The sequence below is a fragment of the Scyliorhinus torazame genome, chromosome 19, assembly GCF_047496885.1.
Source record: "Scyliorhinus torazame isolate Kashiwa2021f chromosome 19, sScyTor2.1, whole genome shotgun sequence".
Taxonomy (NCBI): Eukaryota; Metazoa; Chordata; class Chondrichthyes; order Carcharhiniformes; family Scyliorhinidae; genus Scyliorhinus; species Scyliorhinus torazame.
The window spans coordinates 40,612,416-40,628,203 of record NC_092725.1 but is presented as its reverse complement, the minus strand read 5'-3'; the positions used below and the strand labels follow the sequence as shown (position 1 = coordinate 40,628,203).

Sequence of the window (15,788 nt, the reverse complement as noted above, 5' to 3'; positions counted from 1 at the left end):
CGCTCAGCACTCTGCATTCTCCCTCCCACTCATGTACACACGCTCAGCACTCTCTGCATTCTCCCTCTCACGCATATACACACGCTCAGCACTCTGCATTCTCCCTCTCACTCATATACACACGCTCCGCACTTTCTGCATTCTCCCTCTCAGAAATATACACACGCTCAGCACTCTCTGCATTCTCCATCTCGCTCATATACACACGCTCAGCACTCTCTGCATTCTCCCTCTCACTCATATACACATGCTCAGCACTCTCTGCATTCTCCCTCTCACAAATATACACACGCTCAGCACTCTCTGCATTCTCCCTCTCACTCATATACACAGGCTCGGCACTCTCTGCATTCTCCCTCTCACTCATATACACACGCTCAGCACTCTGCATTCTCCCTCTCACTCATATACACATGCTCAGCACTCTGCATTCTCCTTCTCACTCATATACACACACTCAGCACTCTCTGCATTCTCCCTCTCACGCATATACACACACTCAGCACTCTGCATTCTCACGCTCACTCATATATACACACTCAGCACTCTCTGCATTCTCCTTCTCACTCATATACACACACTCAGCACTCTGCATTCTCCCTCTCACTCATATACACACACTCAGCACTCTCTGCATTCTCCCTCTCACTCATATACACACGCTCAGCACTCTGCATTCTCCCTCTCACTCATATACACTGCTCAGCACTCACTGCATTCTCCCTCTCACTCATATACACACGCTCAGCACTCTCTGCATTCTCCCTCTCACTCATATACACACGCTCAGCACTCTGCATTCTCCCTCTCGCTCATACACACACGCTCTGCACTCTCTGCATTCTCCCTCTCGCTCATATACACACGCTCAGCACTCTCTGCATTCTCCCTCTCACTCATATACACACGCTCAGCACTCTCTGCATTCTCCCTCTCACTCATATACTCACACGCAGCACTCACTGCAGTCTCCCTCTCAGAAATATACACACGCTCAGCACTCTCTGCATTCTCCATCTCGCTCATATACACACGCTCAGCACTCTCTGCATTCTCCCTCTCACTCATATACACACGCTCAGCACTCTCTGCATTCTCCCTCTCACTCATATACACACTCTCAGCACTCTCTGCATTCTCCCTCTCACTCATATACACACGCTCAGCACTCTCTGCATTCTCCCTCTCACGCATATACACACACTCAGCACTCTCTGCATTCTCCCTCTCACTTATATACGCACTCTCTGCATTCTCCCTTTCACTCATATACACACACTCAGCACTCTCTGCATTCTCCCTCTCACTCATATACACACACTCAGCACTCTCTGCATTCTCCCTCTCACTCATATACACACACTCAGCACTCTCTGCATTCTCACACTCACTCAAATACACACACTCAGCACTCTCTGCATTCTCCCTCTCACTCATATACACACACGCAGCACTCTCTGCAGTCTCCCTCTCAGAAATATACACACGCTCAGCACTCTCTGCATTCTCCATCTCGCTCATATACACACGCTCAGCACTCTCTGCATTCTCCCTCTCACTCATATACACATGCTCAGCACTCTCTGCATTCTCCCTCTCACAAATATACACACGCTCAGCACTCTGCATTCTCCCTCTCACTCATATACACAGGCTCAGCACTCTCTGCATTCTCCCTCTCACTCATATACACACGCTCAGCACTCTCTGCATTCTCCCTCTCACTCATATACACATGCTCAGCACTCTGCATTCTCCCTCTGACTCATATACACACGCTCAGCATTCTCCCTCTCACTCATATACACACGCTCAGAATTCTGCATTCTCCCTCTCACTCATATACACATGCTCAGCACTCTCTGCATTCTCCCTCTCACAAATATACACACGCTCTGCACTCTCTGCATTCTCCCTCTCACTCATATACACAGGCTCAGCACTCTGCATTCTCCCTCTCACTCATATACACATGCTCAGCACTCTCTGCATTCTCCCTCTCACTCATATACACACGCTCAGCACTCTCTGCATTCTCCCTCGCACTCATATACACACGCTCAGCACTCTCTGCATTCTCCCTCTCACTCATATACACACGCTCAGCACTATCTGCATTCTCCCTCTCACTCATATACACACGCTCAGCACTCTCTGCATTCTCCCTATCATCATATATACACACTCAGCACTCTCTGCATTCTCCCTATCATCGTATATACACACTCAGCACTCTCTGCATTCTCCCTCTCACTCAGATACACACGCTCAGCACTCTGCATTCTCCCTCTCCCTCATATACACACACTCAGCGCTCTCTGCATTCTCCCTCTCACTTATATACGCACTCTCTGCATTCTCCCTCTCACTCATATACACACACTCAGCACTCTCTGCATTCTCCCTCTCACTCATATACACACGCTCAGCACTCTCTGCATTCTCCCTCTCACGCATATACACACGCTCAGCACTCTGCATTCTCCCTCTCATTCATATACACTCGCTCTGCACTTTCTGCATTCTCCCTCTCACTCATATACACGCACTCAGCACTCTGCATTCTCCCTCCCACTCATATACACACGCTCAGCACTCTGCATTCTCACGCTCACTCATATACACACGCTCAGCACTCTATGCATTCTCCCGATCATCTTATACACAAGCTCAGCACTCTGCATTCTCCCTCTCACTCATGTACACACGCTCAGCACTCTCGGCATTCTCCCTCTCACTCATATGCACACGCTCAGCACTCTGCATTCTCCCTCTCACTCATATACACACGCTCAGCACTCTCTGCATTCTCCCTCGCACTCATAGACACACCCTCAGCACTCTGCATTCTCCCTCTCAATCATATACACACGCTCAGCACTCTGCATTCTCCCTCTCACTCATATACACACGCTCAGCACTCTCTGCATTCTCCCACTCACTCATATACACACGCTCAGCACTCTCTGCATTCTCCCTCTCACTCATATACACACGCTCAGCACTCTCCCTATCATCATATATACACACTCAGCACTCTCTGCATTCTCCCTCTCACTCATATACACACGCTCAGCACTCTCTGCATTCTCCCTCTCACTCATATACACACACTCAGCACTCTCTGCATTATCCCTATCATCATATATACACACTCAGAACTCTCTGCATTCTCCCTCTCACTCAGATACACACGCTCAGCACTCTCTGCATTCTCCCTCTCACTCATATACACACGCTCAGCACTCTCTGCATTCTCCCTCTCACTCATATACACACACTCAGCACTCTCTGCATTCTCCCTATCATCATATATACACACTCAGCACTCTCTGCATTCTCCCTCTGACTCATATACACACGCTCAGCACTCTCTGCATTCTCCCTCTCACTCATATACACACACTCAGCACTCTCTGCATTCTCCCTATCATCATATATACACACTCAGCACTCTCTGCATTCTCCCTCTCACTCAGATACACACGCTCAGCGCTCTGAATTCTCCCTCTCACTCATATACACACGCTCAGCACTCTGCATTCTCCTTCTCACTCATATACACACTCAGCACTCTCTCCATTCTCCCTCTCACTCATATACACACGCTCAGCACTCTGCATTCTCCCTCCCACTCATATACACACGCTCAGCACTCTCTGCATTCTCCCTCTCACGCATATACACACGCTCAGCACTCTCTGCATTCTCCCTATCATCATATATACACACTCAGCACTCTCTGCATTCTCCCTATCATCATATATACACACTCAGCACTCTCTGCATTCTCCCTATCATCATATATACACACTCAGCACTCGCTGCATTCTCCCTCTCACTCAGATACACACGCTCAGCACTCTGCATTCTCCCTCTCCCTCATATACACACACTCAGCGCTCTCTGCATTCTCCCTCTCACTTATATACGCACTCTCTGCATTCTCCCTCTCACTCATATACACACACTCAGCACTCTCTGCATTCTCCCTCTCACTCATATACACACGCTCAGCACTCTCTGCATTCTCCCTCTCACGCATATACACACGCTCAGCACTCTGCATTCTCCCTCTCACTCATATACACACGCTCAGCACTTTCTACATTCTCCCTCTCACTCATATACACACACTCAGCACTCTCTGCATTCTCACGCTCACTCATATACACACGCTCAGCACTCTATGCATTCTCCCTATCATCTTATACACACGTTCAGCACGCTGCATTCTCCCTCTCACTCATATACACACGCTCAGCACTCTCTGCATTCTCCCTCTCACTCATATACACACGCTCAGCACTCTCTGCATTCTCCCACTCACTCATATACACACGCTCAGCACTCTCTGCATTCTCCCTCTCACTCATATACACACGCTCAGCACTCTCCCTATCATCAAATATACACACTCAGCACTCTCTGCATTCTCCCTCTCACTCATATACACACGCTCAGCACTCTCTGCATTCTCCCTCTCACTCATATACACACACTCAGCACTCTCTGCATTATCGCTATCATCATATATACACACTCAGCACTCTCTGCATTCTCCCTCTCACTCAGATACAAACGCTCAGCTCTCTCTGCATTCTCCCTCTCACTCATATACACACGCTCAGCACTCTCTGCATTCTCCCTCTCACTCATATACACACTCTCAGCACTCTCTGCATTCTCCCTATCATCATATATACACACTCAGCACTCTCTGCATTCTCCCTCTGACTCATATACACACGCTCAGCACTCTCTGCATTCTCCCTCTCACTCATATACACACGCTCAGCACTCTCTGCATTCTCCCTCTCACGCATATACACACGCTCAGCACTCTGCATTCTCCCTCTCACTCATATACACTCGCTCTGCACTTTCTGCATTCTCCCTCTCACTCATATACACACACTCAGCACTCTGCATTCTCACGCTCACTCATATACACACGCTCAGCACTCTATGCATTCTCCCTATCGTCTTATACACAAGCTCAGCACTCTGCATTCTCCCTCTCACTCATGTACACACGCTCAGCACTCTCTGCATTCTCCCTCTCACTCATATGCACACGCTCAGCACTCTCTGCATTCTCCCTCGCACTCATAGACACACCCTCAGCACTCTGCATTCTCCCTCTCAATCATATACACACGCTCAGCACTCTGCATTCTCCCTCTCACTCATATACACACGCTCAGCACTCTCTGCATTCTCCCACTCACTCATATACACACGCTCAGTACTCTCTGCATTCTCCCTCTCACTCATATACACACGCTCAGCACTCTCCCTATCATCATATATACACACTCAGCACTCTCTGCATTCTCCCTCTCACTCATATACACACGCTCAGCACTCTCTGCATTCTCCCTCTCACTCATATACACACACTCAGCACTCTCTGCATTATCCCTATCATCATATATACACACTCAGAACTCTCTGCATTCTCCCTCTCACTCAGATACACACGCTCAGCACTCTCTGCATTCTCCCTCTCACTCATATACAGACGCTCAGCACTCTCTGCATTCTCCCTCTCACTCATATACACACACTCAGCACTCTCTGCATTCTCCCTATCATCATATATACACACTCAGCACTCTCTGCATTCTCCCTCTGACTCATATACACACGCTCAGCACTCTCTGCATTCTCCCTCTCACTCATATACACACACTCAGCACTCTCTGCATTCTCCCTATCATCATATATACACACTCAGCACTCTCTGCATTCTCCCTCTCACTCAGATACACACGCTCAGCGCTCTGAATTCTCCCTCTCACTCATATACACACGCTCAGCACTCTGCATTCTCCTTCTCACTCATATACACACTCAGCACTCTCTCCATTCTCCCTCTCACTCATATACACACGCTCAGCACTCTGCATTCTCCCTCCCACTCATATACACACGCTCAGCACTCTCTGCATTCTCCCTCTCACGCATATACACACGCTCAGCACTCTCTGCATTCTCCCTATCATCATATATACACACTCAGCACTCTCTGCATTCTCCCTATCATCATATATACACACTCAGCACTCTCTGCATTCTCCCTATCATCATATATACACACTCAGCACTCGCTGCATTCTCCCTCTCACTCAGATACACACGCTCAGCACTCTGCATTCTCCCTCTCACTCATATACACACACTCAGCGCTCTCTGCATTCTCCCTCTCACTTATATACGCACTCTCTGCATTCTCCCTCTCACTCATATACACACACTCAGCACTCTCTGCATTCTCCCTCTCACTCATATACACACGCTCAGCACTCTCTGCATTCTCCCTCTCACGCATATACACACGCTCAGCACTCTGCATTCTCCCTCTCACTCATATACACACGCTCAGCACTTTCTACATTCTCCCTCTCACTCATATACACACACTCAGCACTCTCTGCATTCTCACGCTCACTCATATACACACGCTCAGCACTCTATGCATTCTCCCTATCATCTTATACACACGTTCAGCACGCTGCATTCTCCCTCTCACTCATATACACACGCTCAGCACTCTCTGCATTCTCCCTCTCACTCATATACACACGCTCAGCACTCTCTGCATTCTCCCACTCACTCATATACACACGCTCAGCACTCTCTGCATTCTCCCTCTCACTCATATACACACGCTCAGCACTCTCCCTATCATCAAATATACACACTCAGCACTCTCTGCATTCTCCCTCTCACTCATATACACACGCTCAGCACTCTCTGCATTCTCCCTCTCACTCATATACACACACTCAGCACTCTCTGCATTATCCCTATCATCATATATACACACTCAGCACTCTCTGCATTCTCCCTCTCACTCAGATACAAACGCTCAGCTCTCTCTGCATTCTCCCTCTCACTCATATACACACGCTCAGCACTCTCTGCATTCTCCCTCTCACTCATATACACACACTCAGCACTCTCTGCATTCTCCCTATCATCATATATACACACTCAGCACTCTCTGCATTCTCCCTCTGACTCATATACACACGCTCAGCACTCTCTGCATTCTCCCTCTCACTCATATACACACGCTCAGCACTCTCTGCATTCTCCCTCTCACGCATATACACACGCTCAGCACTCTGCATTCTCCCTCTCACTCATATACACTCGCTCTGCACTTTCTGCATTCTCCCTCTCACTCATATACACACACTCAGCACTCTGCATTCTCACGCTCACTCATATACACACGCTCAGCACTCTATGCATTCTCCCTATCGTCTTATACACAAGCTCAGCACTCTGCATTCTCCCTCTCACTCATGTACACACGCTCAGCACTCTCTGCATTCTCCCTCTCACTCATATGCACACGCTCAGCACTCTCTGCATTCTCCCTCGCACTCATAGACACACCCTCAGCACTCTGCATTCTCCCTCTCAATCATATACACACGCTCAGCACTCTTCATTCTCCCTCTCACTCATATACACACGCTCAGCACTCTCTGCATTCTCCCACTCACTCATATACACACGCTCAGTACTCTCTGCATTCTCCCTCTCACTCATATACACACGCTCAGCACTCTCCCTATCATCATATATACACACTCAGCACTCTCTGCATTCTCCCTCTCACTCATATACACACGCTCAGCACTCTCTGCATTCTCCCTCTCACTCATATACACACACTCAGCACTCTCTGCATTATCCCTATCATCATATATACACACTCAGAACTCTCTGCATTCTCCCTCTCACTCAGATACACACGCTCAGCACTCTCTGCATTCTCCCTCTCACTCATATACAGACGCTCAGCACTCTCTGCATTCTCCCTCTCACTCATATACACACACTCAGCACTCTCTGCATTCTCCCTATCATCATATATACACACTCAGCACTCTCTGCATTCTCCCTCTGACTCATATACACACGCTCAGCACCCTCTGCATTCTCCCTCTCACTCATATACACACACTCAGCACTCTCTGCATTCTCCCTATCATCATATATACACACTCAGCACTCTCTGCATTCTCCCTCTCACTCAGATACACACGCTCAGCGCTCTGCATTCTCCCTCTCACTCATATACACACGCTCAGCACTCTGCATTCTCCTTCTCACTCATATACACACTCAGCACTCTCTCCATTCTCCCTCTCACTCATATACACACGCTCAGCACTCTGCAATCTCCCTCCCACTCATATACACACGCTCAGCACTCTCTGCATTCTCCCTCTCACGCACATACACACGCTCAGCACTCTCTGCATTCTCCCTATCATCATATATACACACTCAGCACTCTCTGCATTCTCCCTATCATCATATATACACACTCAGCACTCTCTGCATTCTCCCTATCATCATATATACACACTCAGCACTCTCTGCATTCTCCCTCTCACTCAGATACACACGCTCAGCACTCTGCATTCTCCCTCTCACTCATATACACACACTCAGCGCTCTCTGCATTCTCCCTCTCACTTATATACGCACTCTCTGCATTCTCCCTCTCACTCATATACACACACTCAGCACTCTCTGCATTCTCCCTCTCACTCATATACACACGCTCAGCACTCTCTGCATTCTCCCTCTCACGCATATACACACGCTCAGCACTCTGCATTCTCCCTCTCACTCATATACACACGCTCTGCACTTTCTACATTCTCCCTCTCACTCATATACACACACTCAGCACTCTCTGCATTCTCACGCTCACTCATATACACACGCTCAGCACTCTATGCATTCTCCCTATCATCTTATACACACGTTCAGCACGCTGCATTCTCCCTCTCACTCATATACACACGCTCAGCACTCTCTGCATTCTCCCTCTCACTCATATACACACGCTCAGCACTCTCTGCATTCTCCCACTCACTCATATACACACGCTCAGCACTCTCTGCATTCTCCCTCTCACTCATATACACACGCTCAGCACTCTCCCTATCATCAAATATACACACTCAGCACTCTCTGCATTCTCCCTCTCACTCATATACACATGCTCAGCACTCTCTGCATTCTCACTCTCACTCATATACACACACTCAGCACTCTCTGCATTATCCCTATCATCATATATACACACTCAGCACTCTCTGCATTCTCCCTCTCACTCAGATACAAACGCTCAGCTCTCTCTGCATTCTCCCTCTCACTCATATACACACGCTCAGCACTCTCTGCATTCTCCCTCTCACTCATATACACACACTCAGCACTCTCTGCATTCTCCCTATCATCATATATACACACTCAGCACTCTCTGCATTCTCCCTCTGACTCATATACACACGCTCAGCACTCTCTGCATTCTCCCTCTCACTCATATACACACACTCAGCACTCTCTGCATTCTCCCTATCATCATATATACACACTCAGCACTCTCTGCATTCTCCCTCTCACTCAGATACACACGCTCAGCGCTCTGCATTCTCCCTCTCACTCATATACACACGCTCAGCACTCTGCATTCTCCCTCTCACTCATATACACACTCAGCACTCTCTCCATTCTCCCTCTCACTCATATACCCACGCTCAGCATTCTGCATTCTCCCTCCCACTCATGTACACACGCTCAGCACTCTCTGCATTCTCCCTCTCACGCATATACACACGCTCAGCACTCTGCATTCTCCCTCTCACTCATATACACACGCTCCGCACTTTCTGCATTCTCCCTCTCAGAAATATACACACGCTCAGCACTCTCTGCATTCTCCATCTCGCTCATATACACACGCTCAGCACTCTCTGCATTCTCCCTCTCACTCATATACACATGCTCAGCACTCTCTGCATTCTCCCTCTCACAAATATACACACGCTCAGCACTCTCTGCATTCTCCCTCTCACTCATATACACAGGCTCGGCACTCTCTGCATTCTCCCTCTCACTCATATACACACGCTCAGCACTCTGCATTCTCCCTCTCACTCATATACACATGCTCAGCACTCTGCATTCTCCTTCTCACTCATATACACACACTCAGCACTCTCTGCATTCTCCCTCTCACGCATATACACACACTCAGCACTCTGCATTCTCACGCTCACTCATATATACACACTCAGCACTCTCTGCATTCTCCTTCTCACTCATATACACACACTCAGCACTCTGCATTCTCCCTCTCACTCATATACACACACTCAGCACTCTCTGCATTCTCCCTCTCACTCATATACACACGCTCAGCACTCTGCATTCTCCCTCTCACTCATATACACTGCTCAGCACTCACTGCATTCTCCCTCTCACTCATATACACACGCTCAGCACTCTCTGCATTCTCCCTCTCACTCATATACACACGCTCAGCACTCTGCATTCTCCCTCTCGCTCATACACACACGCTCTGCACTCTCTGCATTCTCCCTCTCGCTCATATACACACGCTCGGCACTCTCTGCATTCTCCCTCTCACTCATATACACAGGCTCGGCACTCTCTGCATTCTCCCTCTCACTCATATACACACGCTCCGCACTTTCTGCATTCTCACTCTCACTCATATACACACGCTCCGCACTCTCTGCATTCTCCCTCTCACTCATATACACACGCTCAGCACTCACTGCATTCTCCCTCTCACTCATATACACACGCTCCGCACTTTCTGCATTCTCCCTCTCACTCATATACACACACTCAGCACTCTCTGCATTCTCCCTCTCACTTAGATACACACGCTCAGCACTCTGCATTCTCCCTCTCACTCAGATACACACGCTCCGCACTCTCTGCATTCTCCCTCTCACAAATATACACACGCTCAGCACTCTCTGCATTCTCCCTCTCACTCATAAACACACACTCAGCACTCTCTGCATTCTCCCTCTCACTCATATACACACGCTCAGCACTCTCTGCATTCTCCCTCTCACTCATATACACACGCTCCGTACTCTCTGCCATCTCCCTCTCACTCATATACACACACTCAGCACTCTCTGCATTCTCCCTCTCACTCATATACACACGTTCCGCACTCTCTGCATTCTCCCTCTCACAAATATACACACGCTCATGGGTTTGATTGTCCATCCTGCATGTCTGTCTCTTCTTTGGAGCGGGTGCAGAGGAGATTTACCAGGATGTTGCCTGGTATGGAGGGAACATCTTATGAGGAAAGGCTGTTGGACTTGAGGTTGTTTTCGTTGGAGAGAAGAAGGTTAAGAGGAGACTTAATAGAGGCATACAAAATGATTAGGGGGTTAGATAGGGTGGACAGTGAGAGCCTTCTCCCGCGGATGGAAATGGCTGGCATGAGGGGACATAGCTTTAAACTGAGGGGTAATAGATATAGGACAGAGGTCAGAGGTAGGTTCTTTACCCAAAGAGTGGTGAGGCCGTGGAATGCCCTACCTGCTACAGTAGTGAACTCGCCAACATTGAGGGCATTTAAAAGTTTATTGGATAAACATATGGATGATAATGGTATAGTGTAGTTGAGATGGCTTTTGTTTCGGTGCAACATCGTGGGCCGAAGGGCCAGTACTGCGCTGTATTGTTCTATGTTCTATGTTCTATGTTCTCCCCACACCAGGATTTCTCTGCCACTGAAAAGCTGCTTTCACGGAATAATATGAATCAAGAAGCACTTCTGAACTATGTGACGGAAGCGGCCAGTTTCTCCACCAATCATCAACTGCCACGCCTAGACTTTGCCATGAACCATTACGGCCAGCCGGATGTTGCCATGTTTGACTTCACCTGTATGTATGCGTCGGAGAACGCCTCACTGATCCGGGATGAGGGTGGCAAGCAGCTCCTGGTTTCCCTTGTTGGGGACAGTCTATTAGAGGTGAGTGCATGGGTCTTTAATCAACTCATTACAATGTTATGTGTGCGGGAAGGCTTTACTTTCAACATCAGTAATAATAGAACTAATAATTGGGCTGGCACGGTGGCAGAGTGGTTAGCACTGCTCCCTCACAGGCTTCAGTGTCCCGGGTTCAATTTCAGCCTCGGGTGATTGTCTGTGTGGAATCTGCACATCCTGCCCGTGTCTGCGTGGGTTTCCTCCGGGTGCTCCGGGTTCCTCCCACAGTCCAAAAATGTGCAGGTTAGGTGGATTGGGCGTGATAAATTGCCCCTTAGTGTCCAAGAGGTTGGGTGGGTTTGCGGGGATAGGGTAGAGGCCTGGGCTTTAGTGGGGTGCTGTTTGCAAGGGCCGGTGCAGACTCGATGGGCCAAATGGCCTCCTTCTGCACTGTAAATTCTATGATTCTATAAACCCACACCCCCATCATTATCAGAAAGGGGTTTTGATTTGCTTTCAAACAGGAGAGGGGCGATGCAACATTGCCCCTTCTAAATTGATGCAGTAAAAGAGGGCTAGAGGAAAGAAAGGTTTACAGTGCAGAGACCACCGAGAAAAGAAATATTTTTTCACATGGGTCCATAGTCACATCCAATGAGGTATTCCTTAACAGAAGTCAGCGGGTTGAAAACCGATGCTGAATAATTCACTTTTCCTGTGCTGTTGACTTCACCCAATGAGAAAGGCATACATAGATGAATCAACCTTGTCGGTAATGGTACAGAATATCCAGTGGAAATAGACGGAGCCGGGGCAGAGCTTTTTTCTATGTTGCTGTCGGTGGACGGTGAAGCGACAGATTGAGTTTGCTGTTCAGCAAGACTGTTTCTACCAGCTAGATGTTCATGTCACAGGACTTCCAACTCTCCATATTGTCTTTGACTAGAGATGCGTACCCCTCACCTGGGTTCTCGAGACAGTTAAATGTCTGAAGGAAGGTTGCGGGGTCCGCTCTCCGAGCAGACAAGCACACTCTGGTTGGCCACCCTGGGTTATGAAATGCAGATGATCTTTGTATCTTTGAATTTGAGGTTTGCACTCTGGGGGGAGGGAGGCTGGTGTTAGTGCCCCTTCCGAGATAACAACGTTTCTGCAAAGCTGCCATTCAGCCATTTTACAAGTTCTTTGCTGAGTTTCTAAATTTGAGAGATAGCTATGAAGTTATCTCTATGTATTTTATAAAAATATACAGGGTGATGTCTGAAGAATCAGTCACTGGATCACACGCCTTGAGTCAGTCACTGGATCGTATGTTGTGAGCCAATAAATAACTGGATTCCTTTCTATGTGACAACTAGTTCTCCTGCTCCAAGTCAGCAGGCCATTGATCCTGTGCTGGGTGGGCAGATTAGTGGTTCCTCTGTTCTGCCAGTGGGTCTATGGATACCCTACACTGGATTAAAGAATCACTGATCACATGTTGTGAATCACAGGATTACATGCCCCAAATTGATAATTCACTGGATGCGATGTTATGGTTTAATAGAAATGCAGATTCCCTAATGTGAGCCAATTGATCACTAGATCCTGTCCCGTGAGTCATTAGCCATGGGCCATTAGTTTCACTGCTTCATTGGCTGCCAATGAGATCATTATATTCCCTCAGTAAATCAATTACTCACTGGATCATATGGAATTGTTACAAGACCAATATACTCCTGGATTCCCTGATGAATCATTAGGCCACTGGATCTTATGCTGGAATCTAGATTGCCAAACTGTGAATAACAACAATATTGGTTCACATGCTGTTTCATCACAGGATTGCCAGCTGTAAAAGGACAGAAGTGGCGCAGCTCGGTGGTTAGCACTGCTGCCTCACAACGCCAAGGACCCAGGTTCAGTTCCGACACCTAAATGTCCAAAGGTTGGGTAGAGGTATGGGGACAGGGCGGGAGATTGGGCCAAGGTAGGGTGCTGTTTCAAAAGGTACAAGCTCAGTGGGCTGAATGGCCTTCTTCCACACTGAAGGGATTCTATGACCCCTGAATCCTGGGATTTCAATCAATGTTTCGCATCAAACGCGCCCAAGATAGGTGCAGCACAGGGTTCGAACAAAGTAAAGCTCCCTCTGCACTGTCCCCATCAAACACTCCCAGGACAGGTACAGCACGGGGTTAGATACAGAGTAAAGCTCCCTCTACACTGTCCCCATCAAACACTCCCTCGACAGGTACAGCACGGGGTTAGATACAGAGTAAAGCTCCCTCTACACTGTCCCCATCAAACACTCCCAGGACAGGTACAGCACGGGGTTAGATACAGAGTAAAGCTCCCTCTGCACTGTCCCCATCAAATACTCCCTCGACAGGTACAGCACGGGGTTAGATACAGAGTAAAGCTCCCTCTGCACTGTCCCCATCAAACACTCCAAGGACAGGTACAACACGGGGTTAGATACAGAGTAAAGCTCCCTCGATACTGTCCCCATCAAACACTCCCAGGACAGGTACAGCACGGGGTTAGATACAGAGTAAAGCTCCCTCTACACTGTCCCCATCAAACACTCCCAGGACAGGTACAGCACGGGGTTAGATACAGAGTAAAGCTCCCTCGATACTGTCCCCATCAAACACTCCCAGGACAGGTACAGCACGGGGTTAGATACAGAGTAAAGCTCCCTCTACACTGTCCCCATCAAACACTCCCAGGACTGGTACAGCACGGGGTTAGATACAGAGTAAAGCTCCCTCTGCACTGTCCCCATCAAACACTCCCAGGACAGGTACAGCAGTGGGTTAGATACAGAGTAAAGCTCCCTCTGCACTGTCCCCATCAAACACTCCCAGGACAGGTACAGCACGGGGTTAGATACAGAGTAAAGCTCCCTCTACACTGTCCCCATCAAACACTCCCAGGACAGGTACAGCACGGGGTTAGATACAGAGTAAAGCTCCCTCTACACTGTCCCCATCAAACACTCCCAGGACAGGTACAGCACGGGGTTAGATACAGAGTAAAGCTCCCTCTGCACTGTCCCCATCAAACACTCCCAGGACAGGTACAGCACGGGGTTAGATACAGAGTAAAGCTCCCTCTACACTGTCCCCATCAAACACTCCCAGGACAGGTACAGCACGGGGTTAGATACAGAGTAAAGCTCCCTCTACACTGACCCCATCAAACACTCCCAGGACAGGTATAGCACGGGGTTAAATACAGAGTAAAGCTCCCTCTACACTCCCAATGCAACAAGGGATAAATAAAACAATAACCCTAACAGACTTATCTATTGCCTTTAACATGGTAAAATGCCCCAAAATACTCTGAAGCAGAAGTAAGAAGCAAAGTGTGACACTGAGCTGTGTAAGCTTGTCTCCGATCACAAATGACCAAAGGTTTTGTCAAAGAGGGTGGCCGGGATTCTCCGCCCCGCCCCGCCACATTTCTGCCCCAATCGGCCGGCGGGATTCTCCGTTCCGCTGGCCGGTCAATGGGGTTTCCCATTGTGGGGCAGCCCCTCGCCATCGGGAAACCCCCGGGTGCCGGCACAACGGAGCATCCCGCCGGCGGAGAATCCCAGCCATTATGTTTTAACCATCATATATTTGTTTTAAATTTAGGGTACCCAATTATTTATTTTCCAATTAAGGGGCAATTTAGCGTGGCCAATCCACCTAACCTGCACATCTTTGGGTTGTGGGGGTGAAACCCACGCAGACACGGAGATAATGTGCAAACTCCACACGGACAGTGACCCAGGGCCAGGATTCGAACCCGGGTCCTCAGCGCCGCAGTCCCAGTGCTAACCACTGCACCGCGTGCCGCCCCTTTAACGATCATATTAAGGGTGTCACGTGAGAATGAGTCAGGGATAGTATTGAAAGATATTCCAGAGGTGGAGCTGAATTTGAGGAGTTCAGATACTTTGGAAAGTTACGGAGAGGCGGGGAGAACAGAGACAGGGATGGTCATGGCCAGG

At 48.5% G+C, this 15,788-nt stretch overlaps 1 protein-coding gene across 4 annotated transcripts in view; it reads left to right on the top strand.

The window, feature by feature from the left end:
* The window catches only part of LOC140396095 (protein-methionine sulfoxide oxidase mical3a-like), a 1,213,674-nt gene that overhangs the window by 301,507 nt on the left and 896,379 nt on the right, over positions 1–15,788 (top strand). For all 4 annotated transcript variants that reach the window (XM_072484207.1, XM_072484206.1, XM_072484208.1 and 1 more), the window contains one exon: positions 11,591–11,848. In XM_072484207.1, the coding sequence (XP_072340308.1) occupies positions 11,591–11,848 (258 nt within the window). The remainder of the gene's footprint in view (positions 1–11,590; positions 11,849–15,788) is intronic.